This window comes from Scomber japonicus, chromosome 12 (genome assembly GCF_027409825.1).
Source record: "Scomber japonicus isolate fScoJap1 chromosome 12, fScoJap1.pri, whole genome shotgun sequence".
Classification (NCBI taxonomy): domain Eukaryota; kingdom Metazoa; phylum Chordata; class Actinopteri; order Scombriformes; family Scombridae; genus Scomber; species Scomber japonicus.
The window spans coordinates 12529219-12555047 of NC_070589.1; the positions used below are offsets into that span (position 1 = coordinate 12529219).

The 25829-nt window shown below is 41.0% G+C and overlaps 3 protein-coding genes across 3 annotated transcripts; 1 reads left to right on the forward strand and 2 right to left on the reverse strand.

Annotated features, from left to right (window-relative positions):
* Positions 1 to 1566: 1566 nt before the first annotated feature.
* On the forward strand, positions 1567 to 4825 carry kcnmb3 (potassium calcium-activated channel subfamily M regulatory beta subunit 3). The gene is made up of 4 exons (XM_053330678.1): positions 1567 to 1652; positions 2608 to 2808; positions 3698 to 3872; positions 4424 to 4825. Exons 1-4 carry the CDS (start codon positions 1567 to 1569, stop codon positions 4823 to 4825), a joined length of 864 nt encoding a protein of 287 aa, XP_053186653.1.
* Positions 4826 to 6002: 1177 nt separating this feature from the next.
* LOC128368727 (phosphatidylinositol 4,5-bisphosphate 3-kinase catalytic subunit alpha isoform) lies at positions 6003 to 20182 on the reverse strand. The gene is made up of 21 exons (XM_053329590.1): positions 19937 to 20182; positions 18636 to 19051; positions 17713 to 17922; positions 17366 to 17616; positions 16764 to 17009; positions 16427 to 16512; positions 16233 to 16338; positions 14653 to 14805; positions 13931 to 14065; positions 13596 to 13720; positions 13348 to 13429; positions 12953 to 13117; positions 12741 to 12844; positions 12365 to 12536; positions 11020 to 11126; positions 10547 to 10668; positions 10092 to 10170; positions 9657 to 9827; positions 9359 to 9476; positions 9116 to 9267; positions 6003 to 8937 (listed from the first exon to the last, which is right to left on the reverse strand). Exons 2-21 carry the CDS (start codon positions 18985 to 18987, stop codon positions 8667 to 8669), a joined length of 3207 nt encoding a protein of 1068 aa, XP_053185565.1. The 5' UTR covers positions 18988 to 19051; positions 19937 to 20182; the 3' UTR covers positions 6003 to 8666.
* Positions 20183 to 21819: 1637 nt separating this feature from the next.
* Positions 21820 to 23285, reverse strand: LOC128368808 (calcium-activated potassium channel subunit beta-2-like). Its single transcript, XM_053329692.1, has 4 exons — positions 23221 to 23285; positions 22879 to 23049; positions 22374 to 22569; positions 21820 to 22104 (listed from the first exon to the last, which is right to left on the reverse strand). Exons 1-4 carry the CDS (start codon positions 23277 to 23279, stop codon positions 21820 to 21822), a joined length of 711 nt encoding a protein of 236 aa, XP_053185667.1. The 5' UTR covers positions 23280 to 23285.
* Between the last annotated feature and the right edge of the window lie 2544 nt (positions 23286 to 25829).

Sequence of the window (25829 nt, forward strand, 5' to 3'; positions counted from 1 at the left end):
TTTGCTCAGTGACTTGCTGCCTTTTATACACCGACCTCTGTCTGCGCATGTTGTTCAGAAATGTTGTTCAGTGGCATAATCAGATAACAAGAGACACTGTGCGTCCAATTACAACTGCTAGCCCGGATAATCAGAGGAATTTGTCGCACCATTGTACAAGGTCATCTCAGAACTTCTAAAGAGGTGGAAAACAGAGATCATGTGAGTTTGCTCCCATAGAAGAGGCTCAGCGGGGGTGAGACCTCAAACGACGGACAGAATAATTCAAATCAGCGCTGGAAAGAAAACAATGCAGTCTAAAAATGATTGCAGTCCTCCGTTTCTGTTAGGCATTTATGTTCTGTTCCATTAGAGTCAGGTCCCCAGTGCAGCACCACACTGTGAGCATCACGGTCAAGGCAATGTCTCAGGTTATCAGGTTGAAGTAAAGTACACTGAACTTTATACATATTTAATCTTGTTTTCTTCAGTTACACCAAAAGCACTTGATCCTCCCACAATCCAGAGGAGACACTGAGGTGAAATGTGCCAGGCCTCTCTGCCCTCTTGTAGGTTACAGATATGAATAATTTTGTTGTTTTACCCAAAAGAGACACCATTTGTCCCCTATACAATAAACTGAATACAGAAAAAATGTAACAGGTAATGAAATATATTGGATAAGCAATAAATATGTTTCTGAAAACATGGATGCATGGTAAAGGAAAATATTCAAAATAACCCTTGTATTGTATTCAGTACTGAATAAATTGGTGTGACAGTGCTACCTGTGTTATTGAATGGTTGGCTCCATTTTCAATCTGCTGTAGTGTTCCTAGCCGTGGGCATGTTATATTAAACAGGAATGTCACCAATGCCCCCATATGTTTTTCCTGCGACTCATGAATAATACAAGAAGTTTTGATTGTTTGAATAACACATATAAACTCGCTCAGCATCTCCCCCTCATATCACACAACCTCTGAGAGGTCTCACGCTCAACAGGCCGATAGCATAATGGGACGTCACAGGACTCATGTGTTTGGGTCAGTATGTCTTTTAGATGTGTGTGCATGTGTGTGTGTGTGTCTGTGTATGTAAAGATAATTGATTTGGCAGACAATTGCTATTTGATGAATCTCTTTCTGAAATTCTTCTTTAAAACTGACTTCACAAAAAATATTTTCTGACTCTGAACAGTGTGAACACGCTGCTTTATTCTGTGTAAAAAGTTAATAATCAAGAGGGGATTTATGCAACTCTGATTTTCCGTGTGGTTGAACCTCAGGGGCCCACTGAAAGGCGATTAGCATCCTACCTGGCTTACCTGTGGTGGTTTCTATAGAAACATACATGAGGGTGGAAGGTGTTTTTGCTCTCACCTTTGAGCCTTGGTAAACAACAGGGTGTTCCCCTGTGAATAAACTGCAATCTAGTCCATTCAGTCAGTCACTGCGCTCGCTGCAGTGGAGCCTGCCGGAGACATCTGATGATCAGCTGTTGACAGAGGGACATTTGACTTTAAGATATAGAGAGCGAGGAGCTTGTTAGGTGGTGGCCTGGGTGGTGGCTGAGGTAGGAGTGGGCATGTTCTTGAATACAGCATCTCCCAGGAGGCCGTTCACCATCCCCATTAACATCAACCTGCAGGGTGCTCGCAGGCGGCAGACACGGTAAGAAGGGGATCGACTGGGCCAGACAGCAAAGATTTGAGACTACTGGTGGGAGTTCACTGTGAATGGAAAACACTGTTTCACAAAACTTCACATTCAGATTTGATCTGAGTGTGATCTTATATGAGCATCCATTATAATACATACTGCATGTTAGGATTGTAAATTATTAAAAAAAGGTTTGAATGAATTAATATCATGTTAAAAGGGCATTGACTTTACACCTTAAGGCCAGTTTACTTGTCACAAGGAGACTGTAAACAGTTGTACAGTGGCCTCTTGTAGCTCTGCAAGAAAATAACTTAATAAGTCTTAAATCTTTATCAGAAAGACTGTGTCATGAACTGGGGACGTGGAATTTGAAAGATGTGTGTATTTACCAGGCTTAGAGGGTCTGATGATGAGTGTTGTGTTTTTAGAGCTCAAGTTAGCTCAAGCTCAGATATCTTAGCTATTGCTGCTTTGATTTGGATCATTTTTAAATATCTGTATCTCACAAGTTAGGTAGTAGTATTACACTGAATTGGTGAAGTGCCCCTTTAAGTATGTCGTGTGTTTCCACTGCTAAGAAACATGGTAAAAGCACCTAGTTTTGACTGGATAAATGTTTTATGAGCTCTCTGTTTTGTAAAGCTAAATATAAGGAGGAAACCTTGAAGAAGATGTTGAAAATATTTTATGGAGACACTGAGATGCCAAAGTTTGAATTTGAAAATGACCTTGGTGTTCGGCATATCTGTTTTTTTCCCCCCTCAAATATAAATATGACTAGATCAGTTCAGATATGTCTTGCACTACATCAATTGAGATTTTGTGAGGCATTGAATCGAAAACTCAAACTAGATTTTTTCTTGTGTGTGTGTGTGTGTGTGTGTGTGTGTGTGTGTGTGTGTGTGTGTGTGTGTGTGTGTGTGTGTGTGTGCGTGTGTATGTGTGTGCGTGTGTGTTGACACAGGGATTTCGCCCACACAGCGCCCACGCAGGAGTATGAGTGGAGAAGAGGTGTGGATGCACGTGGAGGTCAGCGAGCTCGCACCCTGCCAGTGTCAAGTGTTGGGGAGGAGAGAGCCATCCTGCTGGGCTTCACCATGATGGCTTTCTCTGTGCTCATGTTGTTTGTGGTCGGCACCGCTATAGTCAAACCTTATGTTAACAGGTACACTATATACTATATAACAGAGATGTTATTACACATTGGTTCACTCATGCAAATGAATTCATAATACAAATTTCAATAGGGTAACAGTTGTAGAGTTAGATTTTTGATTGATTGAGAAATAATTACTGAAATGACTGCACAACATACTGAAGCAGCTATTATTACATTTTGAAAAACAATTTAAAAAAAAGTTAAGTCATAATTTTGAGTTACTTAGTCAAAATGATGACATGGTAATTACCTGTTTTTGTGTGTTTTATTATGCATATGTTATCTTTTTCTCAGAGATGGGCTTCCATAAGATAAGTCCATAAGCTTCCATGAGCCATATTGTCATTGATATTTAAAGCTGAATACACAGTGAGCAAGTCGTCACTCAGAGTTTTATTGCAATATTAATTTCATATTTGAAAATGTGGATCTCCCAGTTTGCTAGCCTGAAGAGTTACTGTATGAAGTTCACTGTCAGTATTTGTACATCCCATATTCGTCACCCTAATAGGTTCCTTTTAATTAATTCGCCATCTCTGTGCGGAGTTCATTTTGGTCTTCTGAGAACTAAAAGTTAAAAGCTGAATCCTTATCTGCCTTTCCTCTGCCTCTGTCTAATGAGCAGTAAAGTTGCAGTGACCAAGTCTCACAGCTCACCTTTGATGGTACCTGTTGGAAGCATTGTCACACAGCAGAAGACACAAAGTCTTACAATGTGCTTTTGGCTGGAAAGGCAAATTTTAAGACAATGTAATGGTATAAGTTTCCATTTCACCTTCCATCGTCAGAGATCCATTAAGAAACAACTTGTGTCTTTCTGGTTTTAGTTTGTGTTGAGTGTTTTGGGGATATGTAGGTTGGGTACCTTGAACCTTTCCTGGCTCTTGTCTTCCAGTGACTGGGAGGAGGAGGCCAGCTGTGTGCTGCTGTATACCGTTATCCTGAAGGAGTGGGTGGACTGCAGAGGCGTGAGCACTGTGCCGTGCCTCAGGGTGACAGTTAACCTCACAGCCTCCAATCAGAGCGCTTTTCTACACTTTGACGAGGAGTCGGTCCTTCTTGCTCCTGAGGTGGGGATTTATGAAAGTAAATTCCAGGTCTTACCTTATAGCATTATGGGCCTCAGGTTAGGCTCTACTTCACACCAGGTTTGGCTTGTCGACTGTCAGGGAACGCCTGCAGGATATAACCCTCGAGTGGATAAAAGCGTTATGTCTATGTACAACCGACACATAGGACCACTAGTAGTGCAGTAGCTCTAAATTCTGCTCCTCAAGACTCAAGATATCCTAGTTTTCATATTATACCCATAGCCATAGCAGTGACTTACACCTGTGAAAGTGATGACAGTAAAAAACTTCACTGAACAAGCTAAAAAAAGTAGTAGTACTCTAATTCATGTACACTTGTAAATAAGCCAGCAGACATTACTGGGAGATACTTGCTCGTGCTGAACTCCTGCTCCATTCAGTATCAGTGGCTGTTCAGTCTTTAACAGACAAAAAACTGTATCAAAAATGAACCCTAGAGCCCGTCTTTCTGATTGCAATCAGTGCTTCCAACTTTGACAAGCAGGTCATTAGATAAAAATGACACTTGAATCATATCCTTCTTTCCACAGTGTTTCTACATACCCAAATGTCGGATGGACTGGACGGAACTTCAAGATGAAGTCCAGAAAGTAAAAAACATGTTGGACACTCACCTAGGGAACACCTCATCTTGCTTAACTGACCTCACAAGGCACCCAAGGGACGTCATCCTGAGCAGGAAGTACACTTTGAGGAAGACCTTATTTGCATTGATGTGGCCCGGTCTGATGCTGGGTGGCGGAGCTCTGCTGGTGGGCCTTGTGAAGCTGACACAGTACTTAGCTCAGCTGTCCTCTGAGATGTGCAGTGAGACTGCAGAGGGAAAGCAGATTTCAAAATACACTCAGGGCAACCTGTATAAACTCATGCAGAGATCCAGTGTGCAGTCTCCCACATGTAATAACCAGTGTTACTGTTGCCAGGGACTGTAGCAACAAGCCAAAAATACAGATTTTATAGATCATGTAACATACTGATAACAAGGGTCAGTATGTGTAAAAGCATACTGACCTGTTATTCGTACAATAAGGGAATAGTGCCACACAGAAACCTGCAAATGCCCACAGATTGTTTTCACTCCAAATGATTACTATATTCTTTGACTTCTTTTAAGATGGAAAACCTTTTTTGCTGACCTCCAATTGTAAGGTGAACTTCTCACCTCGCTGCAGTGATGAAATGTACTACAGGGTGTTTCAGTACGCTGTGACATCACTGTTCGGTGTGGTTATAGGTGCAAGAGAGGACGCCTGTGAACCAGGAAGAACTGTGAAACACCGCTTTTTAGCCTAGTGTTACTTTTAGGATAAGAAATAAGGATAAGGAAAAATGTCCTAAACAGTTTATGTGATAGATAGATAGATGTAAGTTATTGTCTCCTCATCACCTACACTGAAAGTGCATTAGAGAAGGATGTTTTAGTGGCCAGTATGAACAGGAGGAAAGACTACAGCAAGAAAGACCTGTTCCATTGTTCATTTGAGTACCTGACTGCTGTTTTAACACCGGCTTGAAAAACTGTGAACCAGTCCTTTAACTTTTATCTTGACAGGATGCATATGAAGCTGTTATCAGCTGAATTCAGTGCCTGAGGGAGGAAATTTTGGGTCGATATGATTGAACTCAAGTTCCGTTAGTTGTCTTCTTACAAAACTGCCAAGTCCTACTTTTTTACTAAGGATTTAGGACTATTCCCAAGACAGTTTCTTTGCAAATTTCTACCTATCAGTTCAGTTTACCCAGTAAAGACTCTTATGTGGAAATATCTAGGGGGGAGATGGAGAACCTCTTTTATACACAAATCTAAGGATATCTGATTGAAGCCTTGTCCTACATTGTCGGTTTTTATCTTGAAGCATAAAAGTGCCTTGTAGATTTTACACATCCTGAATGTGTGTCAACTGTATTTACACAATATAATAAAAAATCCCCAATAAAATGTATTTATATAGGGAGAAATGTTTTTATTCAACAGTACAATAAATGAATGCTTACAGTTTATCAGACAGTCATATGAGGATGACTAAAACAAGTATTTGAAGTATTTATGATATATATACAGATGGATAGATAACTAACATATGGGTCTTTTTCTTTTTTTTTAAAAAAAAACATGCAGGTTAGCGTCTTCCTCCTTATTGTGCTTACAGACTTCCACTTCGGGCTTCACTTAGGCGTGAAAATCATACTCTGACAACAGCATCAAGTCCTTGTCCTTCATTCCAACAATTCACCTCTGCTTTGTCATTCATATCGTTTCAACAACTAGAAGCTGTCTACTAGGTTTGTATGAGGATGGTGCACGTTATGCATGATTCCTCCTTTTTTTCTCTCTTTTGGTTAGCAGTTACATATGAGTTTGCTTACATTTTTAAAAATACAAAAATATATTACCTCTGTAGTTATTCAAGGAAAGCATTTGCACATGTCGTAGCAGTATCAGTATCTGTTACCTTCATTGTGACTTTGTTGTACCTCACACAAGTAACAAGGTCATTCCTATACATGAAATTCAAGTAAACATCATCAGGTCAAAAACAAAAAGTAGATATTTGAGGACCTCATGCATAATGCAATGTGAGAAACAGAAAACAACAATCAAGTACAAAGGGAAAAGAAGCATCATTAGAGTTCATCTGTGAAGTGTATACTTATGGGAGTCTAGTTTTCTCAGTTTGAATGGGTCCGGCCCACTGCTCTGTATCCTGTACAGCAGTACATGCATCTCAGTGGGATCAGTTTCCTGAACGTTTAGAAATCCACGTACAGAAAACACAAAAATTGGACTTCGACAGACTTGAGTGTCCAGGAAACCTTCCCTATGTGTATGTGTATGTGTGTATGTGTGTGTGTGTGTGTGTGATTTGGTAAAGCTAGAACATTTACTGACCTCTTACGTATGCGTCTGTGCAGTGGGCAGACCTGCATAGACTGTTTTTCCACACATAAGGGCAACAATCATAGGAAAGAGGAGGGAAGAAGACACTTGGAAGATTTCAAAAAGCAAAAAAACAAAATAAAAAAACAAATTCACTTCGGTTACTTTTCTTTACCTGGATGTCACGATCTGGGATCATATGGCAAAACATGAGGAAAGAGTCTGTTTTAAATCATCTGTCATATGTGTGATCGAGAACAAGGAGACGGAAGCGAAACATCTTACAGATGGCTAGACTGAAGCTCCGAATAGAAACCTGGTAAAGGAGAAGCAAAAGGCAGAGTTTGAGAAAAAAAAAAAGGCGTTTCTCACAGTTCTTTTTCAGCTTGCTGGGAAGAAGTAGACGATACTGTTACAGTGCAGCATTGTGCATTTTCTTTCCTCCATGTACTGTCTGTACAAAGTTCACTGACACGCTTGTCTGCATGTCGGGGAGATGCATTTCTCTCTGTTTCTTAGACTTACTCTGACATCAACTCTTTTTTCTTTTTTTTTTTTGCAGTATACAGTACATATATTGAAGATCACAACTTGCATAGTGTAACAGCACAGCACACAAAAGGAATACTGCACATCCTCACTCTCTCGCCCCTCCCCTGCACTTTTTTTTTTTCCTTTTCAAATAGAAATCAGCTGACTAACAAAGACCGATTCATAACATGTTATGCAGCTGGCCGTTTGAAAGGTTCTCCACAGTCCCATCTGTGCGCCAACTGCGTGGGGTGAATGACAGATGTGTGCTTCAACATCTGACGCAAAATAATACTGATAGACGAAACAAAATAAAAACAAATACTGCAGAGATCAGTGCTATGGGTACGCATGAGACTCGGAATAGTAGCGACTATATATTTTTTTCTTCTTTTTTTTTTAACAATAAGACTGCTGAGTAGTGGGGTTACACATCTATTACTTTGGCTCAGTAGAAAATAGACTCAAAAAGGAATATGTGCACACACGTATGCATACAAGTCTATGGATACACTGCTGTACAAAAGTGTCAATGTCAGTTATCTGGCGTGAATGATTTCTAAACTGAGAACTCATCATCTGTAGGCTACAAATAGTCATTATTTCGGTTGCAAACTTTACGCTCCAAACCTATTAAATGCTAGTTAAGTGTTTTCAACAACACTTCCTCTGTCAGTCCTGTACTTAGAGTATTAATGATTATTTTTTATGATTGTAAAGGGGCAACCATGATTTAGTGGACACCCGCCAGGCTTCTCAGTGTCCTTCTCAGCTGATAAGCACACCAGCCTGGCTGCGTGTGCTGACATCTCCCCCGTCTTCATTAGTTCAAAATAGGTAGTGGAAATAGTTATACTCTTCTCTAGAAAGACAAAAAAAAAAAAGAAAAGCCCAGCTGTGCTCATGGTTTACCACTTCATGATGATGTTCCTTTCTTAATGCTGATGGTTGAAAATGTACTGAAAGGAATAAAAAAATAAGGGAAAAAATATGTGTCTATACTTTGTTCACATGAAGAAGGCCAACTTTGTTGAGGTCCATTACACTCGTTCAGTTCCTATGAAGGAGACAGATGAAATATAACTCCACCCTGCCTTCTTCAGTTCATTATGCAGGGAGAAGAAATTCAGACACCTGCAGAAACAGGAGCATTTAGGCATTATGTCCCTGATATAGGCTCTTCTTAGCACCGTTGCTTTATGGTGCGCTGGCAGGTAATGTTTCAGTCACACGCTGGCAGAAATATTAACCAGGCCTAAGTGTGTATGGCAGAAAAACACTTTGCCATTATTTCTCATTTCTCTTTTGGTTCGTAGTGTGCAGCTGTTGCCACAGTCCTTCGCTCAACCCTTCTGGTTGCCATTTCAGTTCATGGCGTGCTGGCGGATAGTGTGGAAGATCCAGTCCATTTTGGTAGTCCAGCCGCCGTGGTGAGCGTCGTTCATCTGCTTCATGAAGTAGTCCAGGGCCTCCTGCTCCGACTTGTCCAGGGCCAGGGTCTTCCGAATGTAAGCGATGTCGTCGAACGACTGCAGCTCGGGCATTCCTGAGCCCAGCATCATGGAGAAAAGGTTGATGAAGAGGTTGGCGTGTTGCCTGATTGCCAAGTATGCCTTGTAACACATTTCCTGGAATCTGAGAGGCAGAATGAAAGAAAATTACCAAAAGGGGATGCAAGTGGTGGAGAGTGTGATAATCTGCCACAAAGAACAAGTGAAAATTGTATCTAATAAAGCGTTAAAATTGGTCAAATTTTAATTGTTTCAGCTCTTTTGTATTTTAAACATTTAAAAATGTTTGAGCGCTGTGTTACCTTTCAAACTCTCTTGTTTTTGTGCACTCTTGAGTTCCTTTGCTAATAACGATCAAGAAGTCTTGTGTGAGCACAAAGGGCACACGTTCTCTCTTGTACCCAAACTTCTTCTTTTTGTGGTCGAGGAAATGGCCAAAGTCTATGTGGAACAGCTGTGAAAAAAAAATCATGAAAATAAATGACAGAACTTAACAAAGAGATACATATAAAACACAGAAAGAATGTCAAAATAAAAATCTTTACCTGCCCGTCATCTTTGACCATAATGTTGCTATTGTGTCGGTCCCCTATGCCCAGGATAAATGTGGCTACACAGTAGCCTGCACATGACCGTGTGAACAGATCTATGGCCTGGTCATACCTAAAAAAAAAAAAAAAAAAAACACCCAAAATTTTCAAGGATTCAGTAACTCTGCAACTATTCTCACAAAAAAAAAATTACACAAAAGTGTTTTTTGATACTAAGTCTACATACTATCTATAATGCCACTACTCCTTACAGAGGACCAGAAAAGCTTCAGAAACCACTGTTTTTACTCACATCTCTCCCTTGTTCTTATCCTTGAGCCACTGGTGCAGTGTATGGCTGTTGAACTGCAGCGCCCCCTTTAGGCCTCCTTTACACTGAATCTGCATGATGGTGTGAGAGTTTCTCACCACCTCAATCAAACCCACACAGTCACCAATTGACATACAACCATAAGGGAGCATCCTGTGAGAGGAAGGACACGAAACATAAAGAGAGGCAGAAAAAAAAAAGAGCACACAGATGAGAAACAAGTGTGTCACCCCCGCATTCTAATTTAATGGATTCTCTGTGCTCGACCACAGTAGTGATGGACTTTATAATAAATGACCTAAGGTGGCTGGCAGCGGCTGCCACTAATCTGCATGCAGGCACTGGAACATGAAAGGTATCCAGAGCCTGTTAATGTGTACCTGCATCCTTGCTGTCATGGTAAAGTGAGGAGCCTACCTGAGATCAAGGCCTTGGTTCTGCCAGATGTTCTCCATTATCCTAATGATCTGCAACGTCAGCATGTCCTGCCTCAGATCTGCGGAGGCACAGAGAGATAAGTAGGTGGGTGACAGTGAGGTGAATATCAGCTGCTTAGCTGCTCTTTGATCAACTACGTGATGCATTATGGAGCAGAGCTGTCAAAGTCAGTTTTGGTCACAGATGGTGCAGCAAAACGCTCAAACAGCTGCTGCGAAGTGTGATTCAAATAACGTGACTTGTTCCCTCTGAGTTCTGTGTAAAGAGCATAGATAAGGTTGTGTTTGTGGACCATGATATGCCCTACAGCCTCAGACTGAGTTATGCTGCATGCTCAACTGGAGCATTTTCAACTCAGTGTGTGCAAGGATGGATAAACAGACTGGAGCAGTAGGAGAGCTATAAAGGGCTAAAGAAGCTGAGACAGAACTCACCATCTCCATTTTTGAAGATGATTTCATTGTTTTGAAAGAGCAGCTCCGACATCATATCTGGGTTTTCCCAGTTAAGCCACAGAGGTCGCTTGGCTGATGACATCATCCTGCATTCCTCCAGGCTGAAAGAGAGACGGGGATATGTTAATGAGAGGAAGAAAAATTGAAGAAAGGACAGTGAGTTCTCTGGAAATGTGGCTGTGCTCAAAACAACATACATCATCCAGATTTGGTCATGTGGATTGCTGTTACTGTAAAAAGAGGGATGAGGTTGTTTCCTAAGAGTAGATTATATGCGTATATGTACTTAATCCACTCAGCCAAGAGCCATTTCCTATTACATATGATGAGAAATAATCAATATTTCATGTCTTTAAAAGGGTAAAAGGCAAAAGCAGAGGAAATAAACAATAAATGACACAGGGTTCAGTTCAGTAGGAGCCAGAGTTAAGTAAGAAAGACTGCTGGTGTACCGGAGGTTTCCCAACTGATGTGCTGGATTCAACGGGGAGGTGAAGCTCTGCAGTGCGTCCATGTAGTCAGGTCTTCTCATCTGCTCCACCAGAAACTTCATTTGAACCTTAGAGGAGAGAAATAATTGGATCAGTTAACAATAGGCAGCTGGAAGAGTCAGTCAGTGTGGTAAATCTAAGTGTATTCAGCTCGCTGCTGCTATTCTTCACCAACTTTCAGTATGAGGTAATGCTGCTTCATTGGGGGAAGGGGCTTTCAGGTAAGGAGAAGCATCCTATGGTGGGAATGATGGATAACCACAGTTTGTGGCATTACCGCTTGAGACTTGAACTGACTATGACTGATCTAAAAAGCATGTAGACCCTTTTGTGTGCTGTGTAAATGGGAAATGGTCATTTCAACATAAATTCAGCCAATAACTGATTTAATAATGTTGTGTTTGGATATTGTTGTGCTTGTTTTCTAATTGTCTGTCAAACCAACACGTCTATGTTGATGCTCATCACCAATATAACCAGCACAGTAGCTTGAGTCCAATCCAGTCTAACCTATAGTAGCCAATAACTATACACCATATCAAATTTAACGTTATGTACTTTGCTCAGCTTGTTCGGTAGCTAGCTAACACAGTTAAACAAAGATATTTTAATTTTGGATTACAATAAATAAGACACATAAAGAATCAGATCAGTCAGTAAACAGGAGGACCGATAATGAACTCAAGTTTAGTGAGAAGCAGCTCTGTTTCTGATCTGCATTAATTTGCTTTTGCTGCTGTTTTCTTTTAATGCAATCTCAACACTTCCTTTGACCATTTCACATTAAAGCAGCCCCAGACGTTCAGGGGGTATAAATCTTTTCACTTCCCGAGAATGCTTTAATTATTAAAAACAGCTCATTCATTAACACAAGCTACATAATAAAATCAATAAAAAGCTAACTGCACATGAGGACTACATTTCTGTTTGAAGTAGCTAAAGAGCAACTGATTCTGATGAATGTTGTGCAAATGCTATAAACACCGTGTCGACAATATAATTAAGGGATCAGCAATTCACTGATTTTACATGGTATATTTTTTACAATGGCTTTTACTTGGGACCACCTTTTGATAGAACACCTTTCATTTGAGATTTTTTTTAATTTATATTTTGCTGTTACTCTATGAATTATGCATTCTGAAAAAGTCTTGGTTGAAATACATTTAACTCAACAAACTTCCCCAACTGTCGAACTCTACAACACAATATAATGACCTCTCTGTGGCCATTTGGTCCAGATGTCAACTAAATTAACCAAACAATTGAGCGGATCACAGTTCACAGCTGCCAGCAGTCAGTTTACCTTCTGTGCCTCATCTTTCTTCTCCTGTTTGAGGAGGTCAGTGAGATTGATGAGTTTCTCCATGGCCTCCACCTGCCGGCTCAGGTGCTTCAGGTACATGCCACAGGCTCGGCAGTACGACTCCAGCAGGAGGCCAAACCGTTGGCTAACTGTCTTGTTGTGCATCTCTGACCTGAACACATGTAAGGAAAGAAGTGGCTGTTTGTCTCCTAATGGAAAATGTGTGCAAGCCCCCGCCCCTCTCTCTCTCTCTCTCTCACACACACACACACACAATTGCCTGACATCAGCTTTTTTCAGAGGACAATTTAACATTTCAAGTCACATGCTAACAGTTCCAATTTCCTGAAAGAGGTCCCTTTTTAGATTAACTCACTTTAAATGCCAGAAGAAAAAATGTCCTATCCTCTGATTGGTTAATGCCTTTTTCAGCAGGAAGCGTGCAAGAGGATTATCAAGGTACTGCTCGTACTTCAGAACCTGGGCACAGACATAGAAAACATATAAATATGATGAGACACTACAGCAGTGAATCCACCTTCTATAGTATTATAATGATCAAGAGTCACAATGTTTACAACAACACACCTGAACCAGCTGAATGAGGTACTGTGAGAGTTTGTCATCAGTTAGGTATTTCTCAAGGCACTTTACGGCAAAGCCTCTGATCTTCGGATCGGGGAAGTTGCAATCCAGCAACTCCATGGCTTGTTCTGGCTTGATAGCAGGCCAGTCCTTCAGAAGGCAATACATCTAGGTAGAAAGAGAAAACATCCACTGACTACAAATACATATTTTTTTGTATTCTTGCTATTTTAAACAAAGCATACAGTGTACGAGACAGTGTGTTAGTGTGCGCTATCCATGTAAAAATCAGCTGAGTTGCATTAGCACAACAAGTGAGCTAGGTAGAGGTATGCATTTCTCAATGTAATGTCCTTCAAAAAAGAAAAGGTGTGTCAGCAGTAGAAACCTGAGCTCACCTGTGCAACCTCATCTCTGGAGTTCCACTTCACAGCTAAGAGGATCTTGGGAAGGATCTCTGGTATGTTGACACAGTAATGTCTGCAAGAGTGTGAGGAGAGAACAGGTATTTTATAATATCTGGGTGACTTTTGTGTAAAATTGTGATGAACGGAAAAGTAAAAAATAGAATCATAAATGCAAAAAAAAAGACCATACACACACCCTCAAAAAACAATATAATGGGGAACCAGCGTACACACATTACCTGTGCCTCCATACAAAGTCTTTCTCCTGCTCAGTGATTTCAGACAACGGGTCCCTGTTACACACCTGGCGAAGCTGCTCATTGTCGCTGTCCGTGAAGGGGTTATCCCGGGCCACTCTGCTACTCTATTACACCACATAACACACAGATTACTCAAATAAACTGCGCAACAGTATCATCACTACATGGCACTGCATGGGTACAACAATGACCTGAGTCACATAAAACTTGAGAACTACAACGTGGCAGGCATTTAAAGTGATGAAAAAGCAGATCTCCTGATGAAGCTGATAAGTGAAACAATACATGTAATAAAAAATGAAATATTATCTTACCAAACCGGTGTGGCAGTAATTAAAGCCAAGCTCTCTGGATATATTCCAGTTTGCATGGTCCTCAATGGTGGTCATATCAGGGAACTTGACTGGGCAACTGAAATGGTCAAACTCTAGCTCCAGACATGGGGTTTCCTGCATGGCAGAAGGGGACAGGTCATTCAAGGTGTTTATGGTAATCAATGACAGGCGCCTTTGAGGAAGGCTGATTTATCAATGAGTAATTAATTAAGTGGGATAAGAAGCTTGGTTGCTTAAATCGAGGCGGCTTAAATCCAGCTCTGAAACTCTGCCGGTTGTCACCAGCTCCATTAAAACTGGGTCATAAGGCTTAAAGGTCAGTCGCACACACAGGCGAAATGCATATTTGAAAAGCTACAAGGGTCAAAGTTTGTTCAATGTTATTCTATCTTCTTAGTGTTTCGTTATAATACAGGCAACACGAAAATGCCGAGCTTTTCCATGTAACTGAGGGCAGTTTGTTTTAACAGCTTGCACATTTTAAATTCTGTTATAATTTTAACAATTCTGGCGTGTACAGTTTTGTTTTTGTAGTTAACTAATAAATAACATGACAGAAAAGAGGACAGCTATGTCTATTTACATTTTAAATATTTCCACCAGACCAATATTTGCTCTGCAAAAAGAAAAAAAAGAGACAGTGCTGGAGGCACAAACAGAGAGTGAGCATTATGTTCACAGTGTTGACGTTTGCTGTTCACCTTGTTGGGGTTAGAGCCTGTGACGCCGATAGGGTTGAGCAGGTCTTCAAGGCCGTGAGGGACAGGCCATAGGTTGAGAGCCATCTTCCCAGCGACTAGTGTGTGGGTGTAGTCAAACAGGTTGATGTTGCCCCAGGCTAGAGGACAATGCTCCTACAGGAAAATACCAGTAAGATGATGCATATGAAAACGATTAGAAAGGCAACAGCTCGAGGCTATGGAACCGACAGGTGCAGTGCAGATCACAGGGAAGCTGTTTAGTTCCCATGTCGACATTAACGGCCTTTGCTAACCGCTTTGATTCAAACAGGATTAAACTTGAATGAGAAAAGGTTTTAGGAATTTGTTTCAATCCAAATTCAAAATATTGTCATTTAAGTTTTTGTAAACTCTGCTGTTATTGGGTTTGAATGGGTGTGGATATGTCTACACCCATTCAAATGGTAATTTATTACAACATTACGCAATTAATTCCACAAACCAATTATAAATGACGTGGCATGCTGTAGTATTGTCTCTTTGCCAGATGCCAGAGTTTCTGTGTCACTGGTAGCGCACTTGCATCTCAACCCAGTTAATTTTGTGATATTCTTCTTTTGCACTCTTAGCTCTCTGCTTCTTTAAACGACTTTATTGCAAGTCACGCAGTTGTTGAGATACTTTTCTGCTAGTTGCTTTAGCTGATCAGTTAGCAAAGTCTTTCCTCTCTTTCCTGATGTGTCTGATGTTTAACTATTCCTCTGCCTCCTTTAGTTATAAGGGTATGTGTAGCATCATTATCATCTTTAAGGTGGGGCTCCGTGAGTGAGAAGCGCAGCTCTGCACCATAGAGACCCATCTACTGTAGTTAGCCAGTCCCCGGTTGCCGGTGAGGGTGACAATCACAACATCATCAAAATATCATCATCTGCAATGCGTACACAGTTTTTAGAAATGGTCTGAACAGCAAAATGAGCTGTTTTTAGAACTAGATTTTCTAATAGTTATGAATGTTTATTTTCACTCAGATTTCCGTGAATGCCTAATGAGACATTCAACTTTGTTATCGTATAGGCATTTTTACTATGTCAAGCCAAATTTCCAGAGGCTTAAAAGGTACTGCAAATGCAACGTTTCCTACTGCTGCTTCACATTAAAATGTTCCAACTGGCAAAATACAGAGTGACTTTTAGTTTGCGTTAGTAATGGAGAAAGGAGCAGTCACTGTGAGCAGTTAGACTGTGCTGCAGGCGACCAGCTTCACACCTATAACTCCTCAGCAAGACAACCAGCTTTATTGTGCCCTGCTGTTGTGTGAAAAACTACCTGCGCCACATGCAGCATGAAATCAGATCATGGTTGCTCATGGCAGATGGAAAAAGGGCCAACTAAATACAGACTTCTTTGTGAAAAACAATGAGTTTCATTGGTTGCACAGTAAACAGATGCACCAGTTAGTTACTCTTCTGTTGTATGCCTGTAAGAGTAGCTGCTGGGAGGGGAACTGTAGTATTAAATTGCACAAAATGTTACCACCAATAAGCAAATTAACCAGGACTTCAATTTCTTAAATACGTTTAATGCGGTATTCCTCTGCTAACCTCTTTTGCTCCCTTCCTCCCTTTCACGGAGCAGATGGAGAGGCAGAGTCGGGCCGCACGGGGGATGTCTGGAATGTACATGTCGTAGTTCAGCCACTCATTCCACCTGGAATACACAAAATTATTGTTGTAAAGCTGAGAGAAATCCCTGAGCAACATCACAGTATGTAACGCTATTCTTCACTGTGTTCTACCTGGGGTTCGAACAGGGCACGCGCTGGGTGTTGACATTGTCGCACAGCTGCTCTCCACCGTGGTATATCCCAGTCCTGACGTAAATCTAAAGCAGCGATAAGAACAACACATTTATCTATTAACGTCTCCATCAGGCAAGGAAGAATACATTTCACAGCTTTTCTGACTACATGAAGTAGAGGACAGCGTGAAACATCCTCTAATAATCTCCAAGGTACTCAAGGTGTACAAGCCCATTAAAAGTGACATTACAACCAGAATGGACTTTAGTCAAAGCAAAACAAGAAGTGAAATCAAAACAAGAAGAAGAAACCACATGATGTACTGCATATGTACCTTGTCAATGTCTCTGATGTTGACATTGACGTAAGTGGCACACAGTATCCTGATCCTCAGCGTTCCGTTGATAGTCCATAGAGGCTTGGTGGCAGTTTCCCCATTCATGTAGGGCGTTGCTGTGGATATTCGCCTCGCGTATGACGGCATGGCGAAGTTGTCTATGGGCAGCTGGGAATACAGGCTGTCTTTTGCCATTAGCATCAAGTTCGGCATCCGTCCCAGCATGATACAGCTGCGCACGTACTGTCGAGGAGAGACGATGTGACATTTTGAAGCAGAAGTGATTGTGGCATTTTGAAGCGATTCGTGCTGTTTGACATTTTGAAGGCATTCATTATATTTCTACATTATCAACATATTGATTATTTGGTTACAAGACAGCATTAACCGGAACATTCAGCACATTGTTTTTATACATCTTGATGTTTATCGTTTATTCTTGAATCAACACATTTTCCAGGCAGCATTAATGTAACTCTTAACTAATGTTGTGAATGCCAAACCCATTCATAGTGGATGATAATTTGATGTGAAGGGAATCTCTTTCTCTCTACGTACAATAGCATCAGATGCAGCTAGTCTCAGATTAATTAGATTACCTTGTACTGACTCAGAGGGTATTTCTCCAGTAAGTACTCATCACAGCCGCAGACTTTGAGGATGTACTTTCCTTGATACTCCTGCACACACATCTTTAACTGCTCCTGAGAGAGCAGCATGCTACGTGTCTTCTTACGGATGGCCTCGGCGATCACCTGCTCTGGCACGTAGTCATGGTTGATCTTCAGGGTATACTTCTGTTTGTCATTGCTGGGTGACACAATAACCCATATGACCACGATGATTTGACCTGAGTGAAAGAAGATTAAATTGATCAAAAATGTCAACGTTCGCAAAACATATTTTGGATATAAAAAAATCTGCTGCCGAGAGTAAAACGCCTTACCTTTATCTAGCTTGTTATAGATGTGCCTGGGAAGCTCCACTGAAGATTCTACATTGGGAGGATAGACGTACAAAGCTCTACTGTGGGGGCCGTTACTGTCTCTGAGGTCCACAGCTTCTTTGCAAACGTTCAAAATGTTCCTTCTGAAGTCCTGTACTTCTGGGTCTTTCACCAACTCAAACTCACATATAGGCATCCCAATAGCAAAACCTACAAGGAACAACAAATGCTTGATTCAAATTACCCCAAAATGTTTTTTAGACATATAAAAGAAAGTTGACATTTGCCTCATCATAATACAATGCAACACATAACACAGTACTAATTAAAAGGTAACAGTAGTCCCCTCATTGTGATTAATGATGACATTCTCAAAGCCAATGGATACTACAGTAGTAATGGAGTGGTTTTGACTTTATCAGTAATTATTTCAAGATTGTAATAATCTTCTAGCAGTTTTAGATCGTATGGGGTACATCTCAAATCTCTTTAAAAAGGTCCAGTATGTAAGACTGAGTGGCCTCTAGAGATAAGGTTGCAGATTGCAACCAACAAAACACTCCTCCTCTAACAAGCATGTAGGGGAACCAATGTTGGCCATGAAAATCATGAAAAAAGTCCCTCTTTAGTGCCAATGTTTTGCTTGTCTGTTCTGGGCTACTGTGGAAACATGGTGGACTCCGTAGAAGAGGACCCACTCCCTATGTAGATATGAAGAGCTAATTCTAAGGTAACGAAAACACATCAACTCTTATTTTGAGGTATTTATTCACTAATCAAAATATACTTATGAACATTATATTCCATTTCTGCAAAGCTAGTTCTGTTGGATGCCACTAAATTCTACACATTGCACCTTTAATAGTACAAGAAGTTGTTTCATAATTTCTTTCTTTATGCAGTAAAGGAATCAAAAACCATACCTATTTCTCTATTGAGAATTTTCTCTTCTCTGTTGCCTACTGGCTCAATGACTTTGAGGAAGGCCTGGAAGAGCCTAAGATCACACAACCTCCTGGTCTCATCGTAAAATTCTTCCCGCTCTGCCTCCTGGGTGACACTGACAAAGATGTAAGAGCTCTCCTCCTGCAGCAGATGGTGAAGAGGGTACTTCCTGGCCTCTTTGAAAAGCTCATGCTTGACTGTGATCAGTGTGGCCTCCCGGAGGCACTCCAACGTGAGAATCATGCCATTTGGCAGAAGGCAGTCCACAAGGATGCTAGGGGGCATCAAGTGCATCCCCCATAGTTCTCCTGAGGACGGCCTGGGAGGCATGGTTGTGCCAGCAAATCCGCTCTTTTCAGAGCCTGCTAATTATGTGATGAGCAATGTCAACCAACTGGGAGAAAGAAGGAAACAGAGAATTATATAAGAAGCACTGACCTATGAACAATCATGCAAAACGCTTGTGGTAAATATTTGACTTCAGCCATGATGGAGTTGCATAGGAACAGCATATACAGATGCTAAATAAACACTACATAAGAGTATTCCACTTAAAAATGGGGTGAAAAACATTTGATAAATAGTCTGCAGTCAAAAGACAGCCTATAAGGGAACACTGTATGTTGTTCCCATATGATTTGACTCACCTTACAGTTATTATATGTTAAACTGAAAGTGATGACATTAATAACAACATATACACCTACTGTGAATGGTATCGTTTATAATAACTGAAAAGGTTAGTGTGTTTTCTTCTCATCAATGTGACAACTAACCTGACGTTTACATCATTTTGGATGTCAACACAAAATAAAACCCCTTCACTTTTGCATGTCAGTGATAAAATAGCTCACGGTCACTGAAAAACAGGAGCAATGAACTGATAAATGTCCAGTGATGACGAATGAAATTACTTCAACAATATTGTAAAAACAAACTTGTTAGCAAACCACCTCACATTACTTAGCGTTAGGTGCGACTAACGCTGTTAAGATTGAGCTTTTCAACACAGGTTTGACTGTCACCTCGACTACTTTGTTGTTGTGCTGCTACTCGGTGAGTTAACGCTAGCTGTTAGGTGTTGTTTCTTAGCTGGCTAGCGGGCTAACAGTGCTAGCCAAGTTCACTAAACAGACCAATGTCATTTGTCATCAAGTACATCTGTAGCAATAACAGGGGTGTAACACAACCGTTTTGTCGTGTGAATAATTGGGTAGTTGTTTTGGTTAACATCAGGAGTTAATAACAAAAGACGAGAAAAAAACAAATATGAAGCTACCTGGGTCAGAGCTAACGCCAACCGGTTAGCCGCGGAGCTAGTCAGCCAGCACAATCATTAGCAGCGGCTAGCTGAGTAAATCCCATTCGTGAAGTCTCAACCAGCGGTGCTAGCTCTAACGTTAGTCCATCCAAACAGTGATACTGACGGGTAGGGACAGTCCAGCTTCTGTGGAAAGACCCCCCCTAATTCCCGGTGAAGTTGTCAATGTGTAGTGGTGGAATAAGTCTATGATACTTCATGATGGTCTTCATCATGCTCTCCCGAAAATGAACCGCACAGTTTGAGTAGCACGCTAGCTCCGCACAGCTAACTTAGCTCTGTCGAGTGCTGCTGCTAAGCGGCTCATCGATATGGACCGCCCTCGCACGCACACACACACAGAGGTACTTTAGTTACACAGTGCCTGTCATGAGATGAGACTGCGGGAAACCGCTTGGTCACTGTTTTCTTCAATGGGAGATGAAATGCCTCGTAGTTATTGTTGACGATGATGTTGTGTTGCTACGGACAGTCATAAGCACACCCCAAAATAAAGTTATTTTTCCAGCATGTGCGTAAGTGGGGCCACCAGGGAAAACGAAGGTTTAAGTATTTAGGGGTAGGATTCATGTATTTAATTTCATTTTTTTCATGTACTGTCATCATCGCGGACATCGTGTTCTAATTGCTTAATATAACTACGTAATATTTCAGTGATGGGCAGAACAATTATAAACAACATATTGTATGTTAAGGCCCCTGGTCTGTCTTCTTGTACAAACAAAGCCTTTTTCCAAAAGCATAGCCATCATCAGCACCACTGTTGTGCATCACAGTGTTTTGACGTTTGGAAGCAGAGGAGAAGTTTCTGAGCCCCTTTTTATCTTCTTGGCATAAGTTCAATATGTGCTCTGAGTGAATCCTAGTGCAAGAATATCCTGGAGAGATAATCATTTGTTACAGCTGTGCAGCCACAGTGTGTGTGATGTTAAAGATACATTGCTTAGTGCCACTTCAAAATCCCCACAATGGGAGCATCAGAAGTGCTGATTTTATTCATGAGATAACCTCGAGGAGGTGTTGTGTTGAAGAGTGAACTTATGACCTTGGAATCTGGAAGAAAAAAAGTTTGACTTGATAAGCATAGTTAAAATGTTTCAAATGTAAATCTGCATGTAGCAGACTTACAGATGTGGAAGACTGCATATTTCAAATACATACAGAGATGTTAAGTTTTGAGTTAATTGTGGTTGGTGAAATAAATGTGTGAATATGTGCACCTCATGTTCAGACTCCATTTTTTAATCAGACCAACTGCTTATTATTTGGTCACTGGGATAAAAAAATAAGCATCACTATTCAGCAAACAGTCACATATATGGTAATCACAATTAAAGAAAGTTTGAGAAAGTGCTTGGAAATTATTTGTCAGCATAGACAACCACAAACAGAAAAAAAAATTGGACTGAAAGCAAGGTTTTTCTCTGTTTGTTTGGATTGTACAGTGGTAGCAGTTGGTGTTTTCATATATATGTCATATGTGACATAGCAAGCACATGCTCATAATATGCCATATTTAAAACTTAAAGGCAGGAAAAACTTCCTTGTAAACAAGTCCTGGAAACATTTTACAATGCTCTAACACCATGCCAAATCCAGTCACAGTTTTCCTTGTAACAGCCAGTTGTCTTGACAGTTTCCACCTTGGAACATTCAGTTCATTTTTATAAACAGTCACATCCTCGATTCAGAGTGAAAGTCAGCTGTTCGAAATGTCTCCACCGAAGAGGAAAGTTTACAAGAGATCACGGCAAGGTCATTTGGTTAAAACAATCTCTTTCATGTTGTGTGTCCATCACCAAACCACCATATGCTTGTCTTTGTCAGCTGCTGCACATATTTCACCTCTTGATCTTCCCTATCTCTTCACACAGCCTGGAGAGGTACTGCGTGAGCTTAACCATCACTATGATGAGGGCCCCTCCTGTGAGCATACAGGAGGGCCACAGCAGCGAGTGGAAGACGACGCTGTGATCGTACAGCCGGGTCAGGAGAACGGTCTCCTGCTGCTCACTGGGGTCGTAGTAACAGAGGACCTGCTGGTTCACCTTCAGGCGATCAGAGATATTCATGATCATGGCATGCATGGCGACGCTGTCCTTCTGGCACCTGGGCACATAGAAACACTGCAAGGATAGGATTGAAGGACACTGAGGTTATCTATATGGGTCAATCAAGCAGTCATACTTTTTGTCCTGTTGATGGGGTGAAGAGTACATCACCCTTCATGTATGATCTCTCTGACATTTTCAACTTGACCCGGAAAAATTGCAAATCCTATCAACTTACATTTTCTGAATTGGAAATCTACAACAAGGCCAACATCTGACAGCCGTTGTCAACATTTGAAACAGTCCAGTAATTCCCAGTATTTTCCCTCTGGCACTGTACTCACTTCAGAGCTGGCGTCCTGGGTCTCTTCATTGTGAGATAAACGGCTGACACGGCCGGTGTTATTGACGCTCACGTAGACCTGCAGACAGGGGTATTTGGAGACTCTCCAGCAGTCTGACCCACAGTTGTAGGAACAGTTCATGTCTGCTGTGACCGTAGAGTTGAGAACAACACACACACCCTCCTCTGTCCACACGCTGTTTTGACATTTAAATGAAAACCCAATTTAATGCAAAAAAATAAAAGGCATAAAAACAGTTTGGGATTCTCAGAGTATGAAATCAACTCAGTTTGGGGTATAATTTGCTCCTGAAAATCTGCTTGTTGTTTTTTTTTTTTGGGGGGGGGGGGGGGGGGGGTTGTTGCAATTTTCAGGTTGAGAGAACAGTGAAGCAGTTTGTCAACAAGCATATCTAATGAATAAAACATAGCTCTGACAGGAATATCAAAGTTAACACTTTCACAAGGTTTTACACAAAAAGACAATGCTAACAGCAGGCCTGTACCTGTCTGCGTAGGAGCGTAATATGGTGATTCCCAGGACAAAGTACATCATGACAGAGGAGAGGATCATTCCGAGACCCAGGAAAATGGCCCGATCTTCACCAGGCTTTAGAGCTGTCACTGTCTTCTTCTTGTCCAATATATCTACCTCACGGAATTTCTGGTAGATCGATCTGATGATGGAAGAACAGATGAAGAAGATTAATGTCATGACTTAGAAACCACAGTGAAAATACTATAATATTATGACGTGAAGATAAAAGTGTTAAATAGGTGAAACAGTTTCTCCCCATAGGCCACGGAAGCCTTATTCCTCCTCTGCAGCATTTTAAGCCAATTTTTACCTCCTTTCATTTCCTCCTCCTGATCCAGCTGTATTTCTGGCCCCTGCCACGAAGAACATCTTTCCTGATGATCCCCGTCCTCCTTTCCTTGCCGAGGCAGAACGGAAAGAGTGTTGAAAAGACCTGTGAGGAATTATAGACAATTTTGTGTTTAGCTGTCCTGTGGGATGACATTTAAGTTTGTAACACTGAAATACACTGTTCACTAAGAGAAATCCCAAGTCACTGCTTAGAGAACAAGGCAATTTAGTAAGAAAAGTGAACTACAAATCATACTGTACCTTTGGTGCATATTTGCTGTCAAACTCTGAAATTACATGCAGTTTTGTAGAAAAATAGCAAGTATATGCTTCTCCTAATAACCCTGCCATCTGCAGTTTCTCATTATCAGTATATTATGATGTGTTGGGGCAGGAAGCACCCCTGATATAGTGGACTTCCTGGTCCCAGCCACCAGGTAAACATGTCATTTTGAACACAAAGCATCTCTCCAAAAAGGTAAACAAGATGACAGATTGCCACGGATGAAGGGTGTTAATGCTGATGAGGCGCTGCATGAAAAACCTACCCGCTGTATCCTGAACTCTTCTGCTGTCAACACAAAGTCATTGCTTCCTCTCTTGGCACAACAACAACACCTTGCATGTACCTCCTCTCGCTCTCTGCTGTTCCTACCATTTGGAGAAAACACAGCGTTGAAAGCTACACATGCAGCTTCAGTCCCATAAATAACATTAGCCTTCATTCAGATGCAAATGAATGGACAACTAAGACATTATGAGTTATTAGTTCTGGGTTGATTGAGTATTAGCGTTGAGGTGAGGGTCGATGCAATACCACTCTCGAGATTGCCAACAATTTATTTAAAAATGTCATTTAGAAAACAAATGTATTTACACAGGCACGTCAGTAGTTCTGTACTGTTGTATTGTTAATTCTGTTCAAAATCTAAAAATGTGCCAAAAAATACTCAAGTTAACAATCAAATCCTATTGTTTATTTACCCTGCCTCAGATGCACAATAATCAGCACAGAATGGATCATTCAGTCTGCTAACATGTGAGCAGAATAAGCAGGCTTGTTTTCATTTTTGCGGGGGATAAAAAAAAAACCTTGCCTTGAGTGCTGGGAGCAGAATAGTTAGAAAACAAGCCAACAAGTTCCTGTTAGATGAGTAATTTCCTCGTTGTATTACATTCCCAGCTGCTTATGGGGAAATGTTGCTGAGAGTCAACCCCAGTGTGACACAAGACATCTGAAGGAAATGATAAAATGTTATCTATGTGTGTGTCTTCCTCGAAACATTCCATACTATTTTACACGCATACCCCCCTCAAAGAGTCACACTTACATGAATTTTATGCTCTGTCTTACAACTTTTCTCCTCCGTATCAGCATGCTGACCATTGCCTCCTGAGTGCCTCAAGTTCCACACATAACTGTATTGATTTCAGCTAAACATGGACACACACACACAGACACACACTTTAAAAATGACCACCTTTTACTCCTTGTGCCAATGTTACAGTTGAGCTAAAGCTTTTAAAGGCTTTTGAAAGCTGTGCCTCATGTGCCACAGAGGCTGGACTTACAGCGGCAGGTGACTTCCTACCTAATAACTTATAAGGAATGACTGGTGACGCTCACCGTAATGAAATATGGGTCCAGCAGTCTTGGCTGACCTTGCAGGCCCTTCCAAGTTGGCTCCAAATTAGGTAAGCCAACTTAAAACATCCCAGAAAAAAGCTCAAAATGTGATATAGACATTTTCCACACTAATTGGTGTTATCATAGTGTTTGTAGTCATTTTCTCACACAATAGCATTTTCTCAGTTATCAAAGCTGACTGTGATGGAAATGTTATCCCATTGAGGGAATGAAAAGTATGTTAATTTTGCCTGAAAATCTGAAAGTACAAAGTAAGTACAATAACTAAACACAATTTTTGTATCATAAATAGTCATAGAAACGGAATGGTTCTCTGAATGTCCAATTGTCTGAGCATTTTGAAAGATGTATTTTAAATCTTTTTCCCTCTTCACTCACATCGTCACTGCTTATTTAAAAAGCTACTGAGTCTGCAGTGTTGCCACCTGAAGCAGTGGATTGGAGTGAGACAGTCTTTTGTGTATCTGAGGAGATGCTCCGAGTCCCGGCAGCGTGTGAAACTGCTTATACCGGCAGGAACGGACTGTTCCGATTTTCCTATTATCAGTTTAATGAACTACATATCCTGAGCCAGAGGCAGATAGGATCAGTCGACCTCCCTGTATATTCTTTATGGGTGTGTCCTTGGTTCATATTTCTTCCAGCTGCCTCTCTCCCATGTTGAAAGCTTGAGTGAATGAGTGATGAGCCAAAATGGCATGTGGCAGACTGCATAATTGTAGAGCAGGTGCATCTGTATTTGTTTTGTATTTCTTTTTCTTCTTTCTGAGATCATTTAAATGAAATAAATGTAACAAATAGAAATTAGTTTTAGGTTGAATTGGTTTCTTTATGTGTCAGATCGCTCATCGCTTGATCCTGCAGATTTTGATTTATTATGTGTTTACTTCCACTGTGGCATTCAAAGCGTGGCCTGCTTTCAACACGCTCTTTGATGAAGA